General features: G+C 41.7%; 2 protein-coding genes across 3 annotated transcripts; both read left to right on the top strand.

Annotated features, from left to right (window-relative positions):
• Window positions 1-32: 32 nt before the first annotated feature.
• Window positions 33-3,538, top strand: gpalpp1 (GPALPP motifs containing 1). The gene is made up of 8 exons (XM_086194170.1): window positions 33-72; window positions 463-809; window positions 917-1,043; window positions 1,118-1,213; window positions 1,322-1,562; window positions 1,999-2,163; window positions 2,287-2,388; window positions 2,491-3,538. Exons 2-8 carry the CDS (start codon window positions 725-727, stop codon window positions 2,707-2,709), a joined length of 1,035 nt encoding a protein of 344 aa, XP_086050296.1. The 5' UTR covers window positions 33-72; window positions 463-724; the 3' UTR covers window positions 2,710-3,538.
• Window positions 3,539-5,892: 2,354 nt separating this feature from the next.
• On the top strand, window positions 5,893-13,143 carry gtf2f2a (general transcription factor IIF, polypeptide 2a). 2 transcript variants are annotated; one of them, XM_086180647.1, is made up of 9 exons: window positions 5,893-6,052; window positions 6,669-6,742; window positions 6,973-6,997; window positions 7,192-7,330; window positions 8,472-8,531; window positions 10,701-10,782; window positions 11,659-11,758; window positions 12,068-12,211; window positions 12,330-13,143. In XM_086180647.1, the coding sequence occupies exons 1-9, from the start codon at window positions 5,987-5,989 to the stop codon at window positions 12,450-12,452; spliced, it is 813 nt and encodes a 270-aa protein (XP_086036773.1). In that variant the 5' UTR covers window positions 5,893-5,986; the 3' UTR covers window positions 12,453-13,143. The 2 variants fall into 2 exon arrangements, with proteins under 2 accessions (XP_086036773.1, XP_086036781.1); XM_086180655.1 differs by lacking the exon at window positions 8,472-8,531 and having other exon boundaries at window positions 5,894-6,052.
• The last annotated feature ends 14 nt before the right edge of the window (window positions 13,144-13,157 follow it).

The raw sequence follows: 13,157 nt of genomic DNA, 5'->3' as shown, positions 1-13,157 counted from the left end.
AATAAAACCAAACTATATCTTTCGGAGTAAAGGAGTTGTTAAGAGTATCTCGGGTCTTGCTTGTGACTCAAGGTAAGATGAAGTTCGAACCAAGATGTTTGTTTGACATGGAGTGACTGACAGAATGCATTTTTCAGAAATGGATGGATGGCACAATGCTCTTTTGTGTTTTTCATCTGTTTGCCAGAATGTTCCATTTTTGCTTTATTTGAAATGTGAGGTCGGCTACACCTCTGTAACCAGCCATGCATGGCTGTGCTGAAGCATCACTTCCACTGTAGTTGATTGAATTCTCTCGTTGATCGAACTGGTCTTTGTAGCCCTTGTTTTCCTTATCGTAGAGCATCAGTTTATCAGGGTTCATGCAGTTCCATGCAGGCTGAACTGCCTGTAATGAGAGTCACGGCACTTTCTGAAATCACTACTTAGTACGGAACAAAAATATAAAATTCTGTTGTGCAGTTTCTCTATTAAAGGGTTTCGCTACTCAAGGGGGAATTCGGAGTAACCAGTGGAGGGCACCGTGACGCCTTGGTTGCGAGTAATCTGCCGAAAAATTAAAGAAGAGTGAACAAACGCGCATGCGCACTTCGAATCAACATGGCGGCAGACCGAGGATAAGTTGTTTTGTTAATTGTATTTAGCGTTTACCATCAATTATTAATCAATAACATACAGGGAGTCACCGTTTACTAGACAGCGGTGCGTGTTATCCGTCGCTAATATGGTGTCTCGTAAATTCAACGGCCCTGCCTTACCCCCGATGTTCAGGAAGGAGAGTGACGAAGACTCCGACAACGACAAAGACTGTAAGTGTCATCTCCCGGCAACACACCCTGTAAAATAAATATCATATGTGTGATCATGTGAAACCATCCACATTCCTCAAAGTTGTCTGTCCTTCGTCATGTGTCAGTTGTGGGTCCAGCTTTGCCTCCGGGTTACAAGAGAGGAGAACCGTCCAGCTCATCAGAGGAAAGCGAGCCGGAGGTGGCGGTCAAAAGAGCCAAGACAGGACACGCGGCTGGAGACGGAGCTACAGAGTAGGTTAACCAGGCTAGAAGTTATCTGTCCAAATGTCCCGACCAAGAAAATATTCGTAGCTGTCTTTTGACAGGGCGGAGAAATCAAGACTTGTAGAAGAAGAAGATGATGGTTTCTTCGGGCCAGCGCTGCCACCAGGATTTAAGAGAAAACAGAGCTCACCAGAGAGGTGAGTTAAGTATTCTAGAAAGTGTTAGGAAGCAACAATGTTGAATCTTGGATGAGAAATTTGATTGCAGGTTTTTGAAGAAGCTGTAACTTCATAGTGTTCCCTCAGGCCACCTGTGCTGGGACCAGCTTTGCCTCCTGGGTTCTGCAGAGATGACAACAGTGAGGATGATGAAGATGGGGAGGGCTTCTCAGGACCTGCCCTACCTCCGGGGTACCAGGCTGACCCGTCCAGCAGTGAGGACGAGGAGGTCATCGGACCCATGCCATCCACTGGCCCGGTTCAAGATACAGTGGCTTTGGACATTGAACGCAGGGCACAAATGATGAAAGACAAGCTGACTGGACAAGTAAGTCCCAGCTCCTGATTCTGACGTTCTACAAGTCTTATATTTGGACTTTTTAAACGGTTGATGGAAAAAATTAGATGGTAGACATAAAAAAAACAAAAATAATAATCTTAAAAAATCAAACATCAGTCGAAATATGTATTAAAAAGAATCAAAGTTACACATAAACACAGAAGGTGTGTGTAGTAGAGATGTAATAATTGTATGAAAGTATACATGACACCTTTGTGGGAACCTGTTGAATTTTTTTCTCACTGTCATTTAAATCCTTTTTTTTCTGAATTGTGAGCAGTGGCATCCTGAACTAAAATTTAGTTTTATTGAACTGTGGTTAAAATAATGACATGTTGGCAAGGCGATAGGATTGTCGTATCGTCTAGTTCTCATCACATAAACCCCACCACCATGTACCACCACTGCATATCCGTGTTAACAGGACTCCCCCAAGGCTGTGACCAGGGAGTCGTGGATGACTGAGCTTCCTCCAGAACTGCAGCACATTGGTTTGGGGGCTCGAACTTTCAAGAAGAGGTCGGGTCCGGAGAAAGGCGACCGCTCCATGTGGACAGACACACCTGCAGACAGGGCACGTAAAGCCATGGTAGGTTTAACCCACACATTTGTTCTTAAATAAGTTTGTATTGTACTTAGTTCTAGAAATTGTAGGTAGTGTGCATCCTATTTTACCTCTCAGTCATTCATTGAGTTTGTTCTCAAATGATAGGAGCACGTTGAGAGGAAGAAAAAGGGTGAAGTCAAGCAGGACAGTGCCCCACAAGTCTCTTGCAAGGATTTGGAAATGGCTGAGAAAGTTTCCAAGTATAATGTAAGTGTTGCTCCCCATCATCAATGTCTCCATACTCAGATGGTGTGTACATTTGACATATGTTGACATTAAAACTCTCACTCTCCCTCTCCTTGTCATCAGGAGTCTAAACGGGCTGAATCTCTGATGAGTTTGCACACCAAGAATATAAAGGAAAAAGCAAAGCAGGAGGCGGACAAGCCAGTGGAGCGAAGGCCCTTTGACCGCGATGCAGACCTGCAGGTCAACCGCTTCGACGAGGCGCAGAAACAGCTGCTGCTGAAGAAATCTCAGGAACTGAACACACGGTTCTCCCACAGCAAGGACCGAATGTTCCTGTGAGAGATGCTCAAAATCGTGTTTTGTAGGAAGAGCGTGTTAATAGTTGTACACTATCTGGCTAAAAGTTTCAAACAGGGCTTCAACAATGTGTTACAGAAAAGGAGAAGTAAGTGGTGTGGTGGGGTGTGTGTCAGCTCAGCTAGACTGAAAATCATACGGTGACATCACTGACATTCTCCTTCATGAGTGATTAATTCAGTGTCTTGCTGAGAGCAAATGTTTCCAGCGGTGATCAAGGAAGTCGAGGTGAGTGTTAGGCATTGTGCTGGAAGAGGAAACGTTGCAGCAAATGGAATTCATTGTTTTTCTCTTCTGATGAATATCAAGAAATCCTCTGAGGTGGGGAAAACAGCTGTTAAATTCTGTTTGGAAGTTACTTTCACCTGCTATCTGAATTTTCCTTGGAACTAAAGGTTAATAATTTTATTTCTTCCAGGAAAGTAATAACTAACATGATGTTAAACAATCTTACAATATTATAACCATGATATTTGATTTGTTATTATAACTACAGTTGTTAAAAAGACTTACATGTTCACCCTAATGAAATAGTTGTCTTTGTGGCAGAAACATATCAAAGGTCCAATTTTGAACCTTATTCTGCTACATTTATATTTTCATTTTGTGAATTACTCTTTCAATTTTTTTTCTCCTTTAGTAATGTCACTCTTTGTAAAATGGAAATATTGAAAGACTTACCGGGAATATCAGAGCTTTTTCTACAGATTGTTGTTAAATGTGATGTCACGTTATTTGTTGTTTAGCAATTTTGAAAGTGTCTTCTTTGTTTTTTGTTTTTTAGTTTGTTAAAAAAAAAATTGTTGGTAGACATTCGTCTGTTTTTTTCTTCTTCCTGCTATCCATGACATGATTAAGGATTTTATTTCTTCACTGAAGTGTCAATTTCTTTCTAATATCAAGATTGCAATGTTTAAGATTTATAAGTATTTTAAGTACTTACAGTTAAACCTTTTTTAATAGTGCAATACCTCCGAACAAACTGCTGCCAATTTCACTTTCAGTCGGTGAGAGACAGAGTGTAACCACCTTTTACATCTTCCAATGCAGCGCATAGAATGACGGATCAATCTTTATGGATCACTCCTGTACAAGAGCTGTGCAGAGCTCAGGAATGGCCATTCAGAAAAAGTTAGCGGTTTTACTGTCAGCTCTAAATAGTTTGGCTTTTTGTTCAATAATTTTGACTCAGAAATTTAAAAGTGGTCAGGATTGAAAGCAAAATAGCCAGTTAATGAAACAAGGAAGGGACATTTTTCCAAACTAAAGTAAACTTAGGGAAGATGTGGTCATTCACTGACAATTCGTTGTGTACTCGTTTAGTTTGCTGGCAAAACTGAAACCATTTCTCTAATTTCCAAAGAAAAAAGTAACTTAAATTAATTGCATGCCTTTTTTACTTCAGCGATAAACTTTTCTTCTCTCTTACTAACAGGCTGGCAACTCCAGTCGTCCTCAAAATTATTCATACCTTTGCTAATTCTTGTGATTTTTTTCATTTAGTGATGAAATAAATGCATGTTTTCAAATTTGTGTATTAGCTTTATGTGACCAACAATTGAAAGAATGACAACAATACGAAATTTTAAAAAATACATATATTTCTGGGTTATTTTATTGATGGAGTACCAAAAAAGGCCAAGTTCAAAATTATTCATACCCCTGACAATGTTTCAACAAACATGTGCCAAATGTGGTCATTTTTGTCCAGTAATTCCTTCAAGATGTCACAATGGAATAAAACCTTTTATTTACCTTATTGGCCAAATGCTAAAGCGAAAAAAGACATGTTTCCAGAAGAGTGTAAATAGTGGGAAAGTGTTCAGGTCATTGTCAATTTCTGGTCATCATGGTAAAGAAGAAGGAGCTCAGTGAGGACCTACGTCAGCGTCTTGTTCGTACCCACAGTGAAGGAAAGGGTTACAAGGCCATTTCCAAGCAGTATGGTGTCCCTGTCTCAACCGTCAAGAGCATCATCAACAAGCACAAGAGGTTCAACTCTGTCAAAAACCTCAGTGGGCGTGGCCAAAAGCATAAGGTGTCCCCCAAACTTGCCAGGAAAATCTGCTGAGAGATCAACACCAACCCACGGACCACAACCAAGGCCCCAATTCAAACACTTGAGCAGACAGGGACAAAGGTGTCACGGTCCACCATTGAGCGAGTTTTGCACAGAGGAGGTCTCCATGGACGTAAACCTTGGAAGATGCTGCTGCTCAGGAAAAAACATCTGGTAGCTCGCCTGGCCTTTTGTAGAGGTCATCTGAAGCAAGAGCCCAGCTTTTGGTCAACCATCCTGTGGTCTGATGAGACAAAGCTGGAGTTATTGGGCCACATGGATACTCAATATGTCTGGAGGAAGAAAGGAGAAGCCTATAGACCAAAGAACACTGTGCCCACTGTCAAGTATGGTGGTGGAGGCACAATGCTATGGGGATGTTTCTCTTCCAGTGGCACAGGGACTCTCGTCAAGGTCCAAGGTACCATGAAAAAGGAGGATTACATCAGGATACTTGATGAACATGTCAAGGAATCTGCTGTGAAACTCCAGCTTGGCCAAAAGTGGATGTACCAGCAAGACAATGATCCTAAACACACTGCCAAGGTAGTGAAGAAATGGTTCAAGGACAATAACATCAATGTCCTGGAATGGCCAAGTCAAAGTCCTGACCTCAATCCCATTGAGAATTTGTGGAATCACTTGAAGACCAGAGTGATGGCGAGGAAACCAACCAACCTGACCCAGCTTGAGGCATTCGCCAAGGAAGAGGGGGCCAACATCCCACAGGAGACATGCAAGAAGCTTGTGGACACGTACAAGAATCGTCTGAAAGCAGTCATAAAGAATATAGGCTATGCCATTGACTGTTAAATAAAGACGATGGACTAGGGTATGAATCATTTTGAACATGGCATTTTTTTGGACTCCGTTAATAAAATACCCCAGAAATATTTTTTTTCTTTCATTTTATATTGTTGTCATTCTTTCAATTGTTGGTCTCATAAAGCTGAGACACAAATTTGAAAACATGCATTTATTTGATCACTAAATGAAAAAAATCACAAGAATTAGCAAAGGTATGAATAATTTTGAGGACGGCTGTATAAATTTGCCTTTCAACAAAGAGAAATTACATCCGAATAAACAAACGGCAAATGTTTGGACCTTCCGGGCCGCCGTACATTAGTCTATCATTGTACTACGCACGCGTGTGGAAGTCGTATCGATAAGCTATCTAAAACAAAATTCTTAGCTGCCATGTCAGAGAAAGGAGAAGTGGATTTAACTGGTGCCAAGCTGAATACAGGCGTATGGCTTGTAAAGGTTTGTACATTTGTTATCTATCGTGGATTCATTCATTTATTAATTGAAACGAGGCTACGGAGCAGCTGCTCTAGCCGAGCATCTCCCGCTGCTTGTTAGCGGGCTAGCTAGCGAAGTTAAAAGTTCTTTTTTCGTCTCTCTTAAGTTCGGACTCAGTTTCCGGTTGCAATTTTGTAGTGACTGCAAAGGAAAATTTTGTTAAATTGTCTTAATTTTATTTCAGTTAATGGAAATGTGATAATTAAGCCGAAAACACAGCATGTTTTGCACCACCTGCATAGTCTAAATATATGTACCTCACATGATATATACATATACCATTAACATCTTCTTTTCCTGTTGATTTAAACGATATCTGCACAGTTGTACACTGTTACTGTTTACACTACATGTAACTGCTATAACATCATACTGACAGTGCATATAAGTTGTTGTGTCACTCAACATTTACACATGGAAATATACTGAAGCTGCCATTGCCTGCATGTGTCATACTATATTGATAATAGGGGTTGGAATATTGATGTCATATTGTGACAAAATGCACATACCTATTTAACAGTGATTAGGGTAGGTTAGAAGAAGAATGTCCTTCTACACATGCCTCTTCTTCCAGGTACCCAAATATCTCTCTCAACAATGGGCAAAAGCAACAGGCAGGGGCGAGGTGGGGAAACTCAGAATCTGCAAGTATGTGAAACAGTTACCTATCAACCAGTCTGTCAAGTTAATTTACTTTGTCTGTGTTGGTATGTCATGCATAAGATTGGGGTTCTTTTGAAAAGATACTGTAATAGAAAGGAGGTGTTAACCATAAAACTTTCAGATTGTTTTTCCAACGGGTGCATAGATGTTTGTATTCCACACAGTTCTTGTAAATACATTCATTTTAATGTTGTTCATCATTTTCAACTTTAAAGGAAAGGGAACCAAGGAAAAGCTGAGGTAAGTGATTTTTTTCTTAATCTGCCACATTTGCATGTAGACAGTATATACAGTGCAGTATTTGGGGTAGTATTTGTACTTGCTTTGTTTGGATGTCTTGACATGGTTTCGCTCCACTCATCACTTTTTAAAGACAGGCTTAGGGAGGCAACTTCCAAAGTTTGAAATGTGCACATTTAAACTTGCCTTTCCAGGTGTCTTTCACATTAAATGAGGAGTTGACCGTGATTGAGGGAATAGAAGACAAGACAGTGTGTGCGCCTCGAGAGCACCCATTCACTATGCAGACAGTTGGAGGCCAGGCGTTGGCGGTCTTCACTGAAAATTCATCAGGTGAGCTTCTGGGTTTAAAAAAAAACAAAAACATTTTAAGCCCAGCTGGACGATACCCAAAGTGTTGATTCCTTATCGGCTATGAAATGAGGCACAGTGCACAGAAATGATCTTGATTCGTCTTCCGTGATGTGAACCAACTGTTTGCACCACAGTGCCCAGGTAAGTTGTGTGTAATCAGTTGGTGGAGGCGCTCATGTGTGCAGCTTGCTGTCTTTATTCAGTCTTTATTGTGCCTGCTCTGCTCTCAGCAGCTTTCTCCTTGAGTGTGAGGTTGTCCTCAGACTCAAGTGTGTGTATAAGAGATGCGCATAGTGGATAGTTGAACTCTCACAGGGAAACAGGAGAGAGTTGTCCTGTCGCCAACCTCACCAGTTTGATCTGGGCTTCTGTTTCTACATGCGAGAGACACGGGTGTGTGTGTGTGTGTGTGTGTTTGTGTGTGTGCGGTCAGTCATTCATGGTTTGATCTTTTCAGTCCTCTTGCCAATCACATCAGCAGTTTGGGAGTTGTTCAATATCAACTCAAATCATCACCGCATTTGGAGTTGATATAATCACTGCATGGGTTTTCTTTGGTTTGAGTTTCACCAGCCTTGTCTGCCCTCTGAAGGGAATGTGTGTGTTTTGCTCCGATGGGTGGAGGTAAGCTTGTGTGCTACTACGCATTTGCTGGGACAGTGTGTGTGTGTGTGTGTGTGCCTGCGCATGCACACACACCTGTCCAAGAAGGCAGCTGCTAAAACTATCAGTGCATCACAAAGTCCAAAATTCGAAAGATTATAAGGCAAATAGTGAGTGGAAAAAAATGCATTGAATTTTCTCAATTTTAGTAATCTAGAGGGACAAAAATCCACAGTATACCTACCTTTAAAAAGTCATAGTACTCCTGTGTGTGCAGCCCTGTCATGGATGTGTACCTGTGCTGGCTTGTTGCGAGGGCATGCTTGCTTTGCCTACGTGTGTGTGCTGGTGTGCCGAACTTTGACAGAATATACTGACCCTCTCTATGAGGTAGAATGATTTTGTGTGCAACTAAACCCTGGGTGTGGTTCTGATTTGTTCGACCCCCCCCCCCCCCTTCCTTCCGTCTTCCGTTCCCTATATTTTTATTTTACCATCCCTCCCTCCCTTCCTGTAGGCCAGTCAGAAGAGAGATCTGACAGCGGCAGCTCAGGTTCGGGGGCAGGGGCTGGTCCAGGTGAGTTCACCATTTCGCCAGCGAGTGATTTAGTCATATCACTGGGAATTAGGGCTACTTATCTATGCAATTCAAATTTTCATATAATCGTGTTTACTAACATAGATGCTTTGGAACATACTTGTATGGAGACCGAAAAGTAACAATTAAGGCATCTCGCAAGACCAACTTTGCCTGGATACAGCACCATGACCTCTTGTCTCTTCAAGTGTGACATATCAATGCCCAGCTTCAATGCACTCCATCTTGACTTGAGGATGGAGGTGACTCAGGGTGTTTGCAATCAGTTGATGAGTTTGTCAACTTAGGACGGGGATGTCTTGGATTTGTGGAGTTTCCACAGAAGACTGTCGCTGGTAGCCACCTGCCTACATTCATGGTTCTACTGGGGTCAGTCAGGTGAAGAACATCTTTCTGTCCACTGCTGCTTCCAACGTCAGAGTGACGGTCGTACATGCAGACAGCCAAAATCCCAGTATAGCCGCTGGGTCGCTTTCATGTGTCTGGTGATGGACAACCTCGCAGGTGTAAAGTTGGACTATTAACAGAAGTGGCTGCTGGCTAATTTGCTAATTCACGAATGGACTGTGCTTTAGTCCCAAACTCATGTAAATCCCTCTGCATTTCATAGAAACAGAAGAATTTTGGAAATTGGGCTGTACAGTATCTATGTGGTCACAGGGCAGGGGCACGTTAGGCCCTAATATTGCTGTTTGACATAACTTCAGAATATACCACACACATGAAAATGGTCTGTTCTAAATCGTGTATTGCTTTCTGGCTCTCAGAAAGAATGAAAATAGTCAAATTCCCCCAAACTGCTGTCTACTCAAATATCTTTAACTAAATCAAATACATGCAGGCTGTTCTGCTCGATGTCCTTCAATTATTATTATTCTTTATGCCTTTATACACTGAGCCTCCCCTGAAACAGCCAAGGCCCCCCCTTTGGAGACCTTGCAATAGACAATAAAAACACACATGGACTTTGTATTCATTCATATAATGTTAGGGTGGGCTATTGGCGTCAGCAGATCGCTGTGATTTGTGAGTATATTTCTAGGTTTTGGTGGCATACTTTAGGGATGCACAGATCCAGTTTTTTCCAAATTCCAATATATATTTTTCCAGTTCCAAACTGATTCCAATAGCAGAGCTCGTTTGTCTCAAATCTTTCATTGTTTTCATTGGCATTATGGTTAAGGTTACATCCTGAGGTTGTTTTAAACCAAAGAGCACCTTTTTAATAAGTTGAAACAAAAATATACACTAATGTATTCAATTTAAATGGATTTCAGAGAAATTAGTTGAAATGCACATATGTATGTATGTATATATATATGTGTGTGTGTATATATATATATATATGTATATGTGTGTGTGTGTGTGTGTGTGTGTGTAGGGATCCATCACCCATTATGTTACATTTCATGGTCCAGCACAAGCTCTGGAATGGAGTCCGTTTTGTCGTCAGGTGATATGCAAATGTCCATATCAAGACCCGACTCTGGTCTCATATAAGTCCCGTAAAACTGAAGCATTCAGGTTTTCATAATACATCCCATACTTACTTGCGCATTATACAGAAGTGACATTTAAAACATTACCGATCTCTTTAAAGTATTCATCAAATAAACTAATCCACTACTTCAGGGACACACAGGTGGTGATTGTTCTGCTTGAACTCCTGCAGTGGCTGGAACATTGTAACTTTCAGCATAGTGTTATGGACTTGCAGGACAGACGGTGACTTCAGTTGTTGCTTAAAGGGCCGTCAACGGTTTGGAGGTTGATTTTTTTTTTTTTTTTTTTGAGGAGCTTTGGTTAAAGTTGTCAGTAAATATAATGATCGGGGGGGCTGTCCTTATCTTCTCTTGCATTTGCGGGACCAGGAGCACGTGAACAGAATGTCAAGTGTTTCAACTGATTAAATGATGAAGAATGCAGAAATAATGGCAGATTGTGGGTTCAATTTTTGTGCTTTCCTGCTGTGAAAGACCCTGGCTAGACCGGACATGCACAATGGGGATGGATGTGATTGTGAATATATTTTCCATTTTGTCCACAAAACATGTTTGCTTCCACCCATTATCTCTCAGATGAATGCAGTCACTCACCTTTCTGTGTACATGGCATGCACATTACATTGCGATTAACTTTGTTTTCCAGATAAAATAGCCTTGGAGGGAGTCGTAGTGCAGCGAGCCGAGTGCAGACCTGCAGTCAGTGAGAGCTACATGAAGCTGAAAAGGTGAACGGGTTTAAAATTTTAAACATCAATGTTTCTAGGACTGCAGGAATTGGTCTGTTTTAATGTGGAAAAGATTTGAAAAAATGTGGAGTTTATACTGCCAAATAACTGAAGTACTGAAATACATCGATACAACCTGTATTGTACCGTAAATTCCGGACGATAGAGTGCACCGTTATGTAAGCCGCAGATGCTTATTTTAGGGAAAAAGTCAACTTTGTACACGTATAAGCCGCACCGGTAAGTAAGCCGCGGTGCACGGCGGAAACACCTCGGCCGCCCGTTCTCGCGTTTTGACCCAGTCTTCCAGAGCGTTTTCAAGTCCGGGCCATCTGCTATTATGACCTCTGAAAGCTTTTGTCGTCTTTTTGCATTGGGTCAGTTCATCATGTTGCCGCCTCCAGCGTCTCACCATCGATTCGTTTATGCCAAACTTACGTGCTGCAGCTCTATTTCCATCTTTAACCGCCAGATTGATTGCCTTTAACTTGAAAGCTGCATCATAAGCATTCCTTCTTCTGCTCTCCATCTTGAGGGTGAGTACAAATGACTGAAAATATCGTGTGATGCTCTTTTTACACTGCACCGCGGCGTGGACTGGACGCTCCAAGTACTGTACTTAGAGAAATTACCATAACATTTGGCTAGGAATTTCCCTAAGTACGGTACCTGGAGCTACCATCAGGAACAAAAGGGAATTACTGCCCACTGCCCGCCACACCCCAGGGTGAAGGTAAAATCCTCGTATAAGACACACCGGAGCAGAAGCCGCAGGGCATGAAGCGTCGGAAAAAAGTCGCGGCTTATAGTCCAGAATTTACGGTATATGTACAGTTCAGTATTTCGGCAGTCAGATCCTTCTTATCGTCTTAACAGGTTACAGATTGAAGAGTCCTCCAAGCCTGTCAGACTCTCACAACAGTTGTCAAAAGCTGTCACCAGCAACTACAAGCCTGTGGCTAACCACGCGTACAACGTAAGCTATGAATTTCTAACTGGTCTTTTATATTTTCGAGCTGCTGTCTGTGTTCATGATTGTGCTAAATGTACCCAGTACATCCTGCCTTACATTCATGACTAATTTCCCGTGGACGTTAAGTTTCCTGCTCTAGCCCACTCAGTACAGACCATGTTCCAGTACCATTTGGTTGATGATCGCCTGTTTTACAATACCCACAGTTCCTTCATTTCTATGCAGTATGTCAATGCATGGGAACCAGTGAGAAACACGTAACTGATGCCAAGATTGAAAACCAGTGATATTTGATCTTTGTCTGTATCACAGCTTGAGTATGAGAGGAAGAAGAAGGAGGAGGGCAAGAGAGCAAGAGTTGACAAACAGCAAGTACTGGACATGTTGTTTTCTGCTTTTGAAAAGCATCAATACTACAACATCAAAGACCTGGTGGACATCACCAAACAGCCTGTGGTAAGACTTGACAAGATGCTGGGGCTGTTCCGCTAATGTTGGGGTGGTCTATGTTATGAAGTACCCCTCTTCAAGATATAGCAGTACATTTACATTTTACTGCTCCTCTTGTTTTCAGAGTTACTTGAAGGAAATCTTGCGGGACATAGGCGTCTACAATGTGAAGGGAACACACAAGAACACCTGGGAGCTGAAGCCAGAGTATCGCCATTACCAAGGAGAGGAGAAGACTGACGAGTAAGGCTACAGCGTCAGCACTTCCTGGTTGTAACCAGAGTTCATTCCTGATTTCCTTAGGTCAGGCCTCCAAACACAGTGGATGGTGTCAAGCAAAGGTTACTTTTCTTTTTGAGGGTGAGGTTGTTGCATCTGTTTACTTTTCAAGAGACTAGAATACATGACATTGGGGAACAAATCTAAGTGAACCGTGTCTCCCTGAGGCAGGTGTGTGTTTGTGTCACATCTCTGGCACACCTGGAGAGGGGGGAAAACCCACAATTTGATAGTTCTGTTGTCAGGGGTGCCACAGCTGCATTGATCCTGATGTACTTTTAGTGTTGAATTAATTTTGTCCTGATCTACGGGGTTGGAGGTTTAAATTCGCATCAAGATAAAAATTAAACTGCACCCTTCACCCATTCAACTAGTGATGTTCCAAGAGTAAAGCGCTTCCTCCGGAAAACTTGCAGGATAAAAAGCGCTTTGTGCAGTTCAGTTCTTACATGATCATGTGATCACAGGTTGAAGTTCCTGCTAGAAATGTGCACCAAGACTGCTCTACACTTAAAATGACAACTCTTTTTTGACATCTGCTAATTTGGATTAAGATTTCCTCCATTAAGTGGTCAGAATTAATTGTAGTATTGAAATTTATGTAATTTTAACTTGTTTGTATTGACTTTATGCAATAAATGTTTTAATGCCAACCCATTTCAAGTTCGATTTG

The sequence above is a fragment of the Aulostomus chinensis genome, chromosome 2, assembly GCF_037954235.1.
Source record: "Aulostomus chinensis isolate RoL2024-O1b breed Wild chromosome 2, RoL_Achi_v1.0, whole genome shotgun sequence".
NCBI classification, from domain to species: Eukaryota; Metazoa; Chordata; class Actinopteri; order Syngnathiformes; family Aulostomidae; genus Aulostomus; species Aulostomus chinensis.
Note: the sequence above shows the minus strand (reverse complement) of the source record. Positions and strands in the feature narration are given on the sequence as shown.

Coding starts and splice junctions, on each gene's coding strand:
- gpalpp1 (XM_086194170.1), top strand. CDS start 725: ATGGTGTCTCGTAAATTCAACGGCCCTGCCTTACCCCCGATGTTCAGG. Junction 2,164..2,286: donor ACAGGGCACGTAAAGCCATG/GTAGGTTTAACC, acceptor CTCAAATGATAG/GAGCACGTTGAGAGGAAGAA. Junction 2,389..2,490: donor AGAAAGTTTCCAAGTATAAT/GTAAGTGTTGCT, acceptor CCTTGTCATCAG/GAGTCTAAACGGGCTGAATC.
- gtf2f2a (XM_086180647.1), top strand. CDS start 5,987: ATGTCAGAGAAAGGAGAAGTGGATTTAACTGGTGCCAAGCTGAATACA. Junction 6,053..6,668: donor CAGGCGTATGGCTTGTAAAG/GTTTGTACATTT, acceptor CTCTTCTTCCAG/GTACCCAAATATCTCTCTCA. Junction 11,759..12,067: donor TGGCTAACCACGCGTACAAC/GTAAGCTATGAA, acceptor TCTGTATCACAG/CTTGAGTATGAGAGGAAGAA.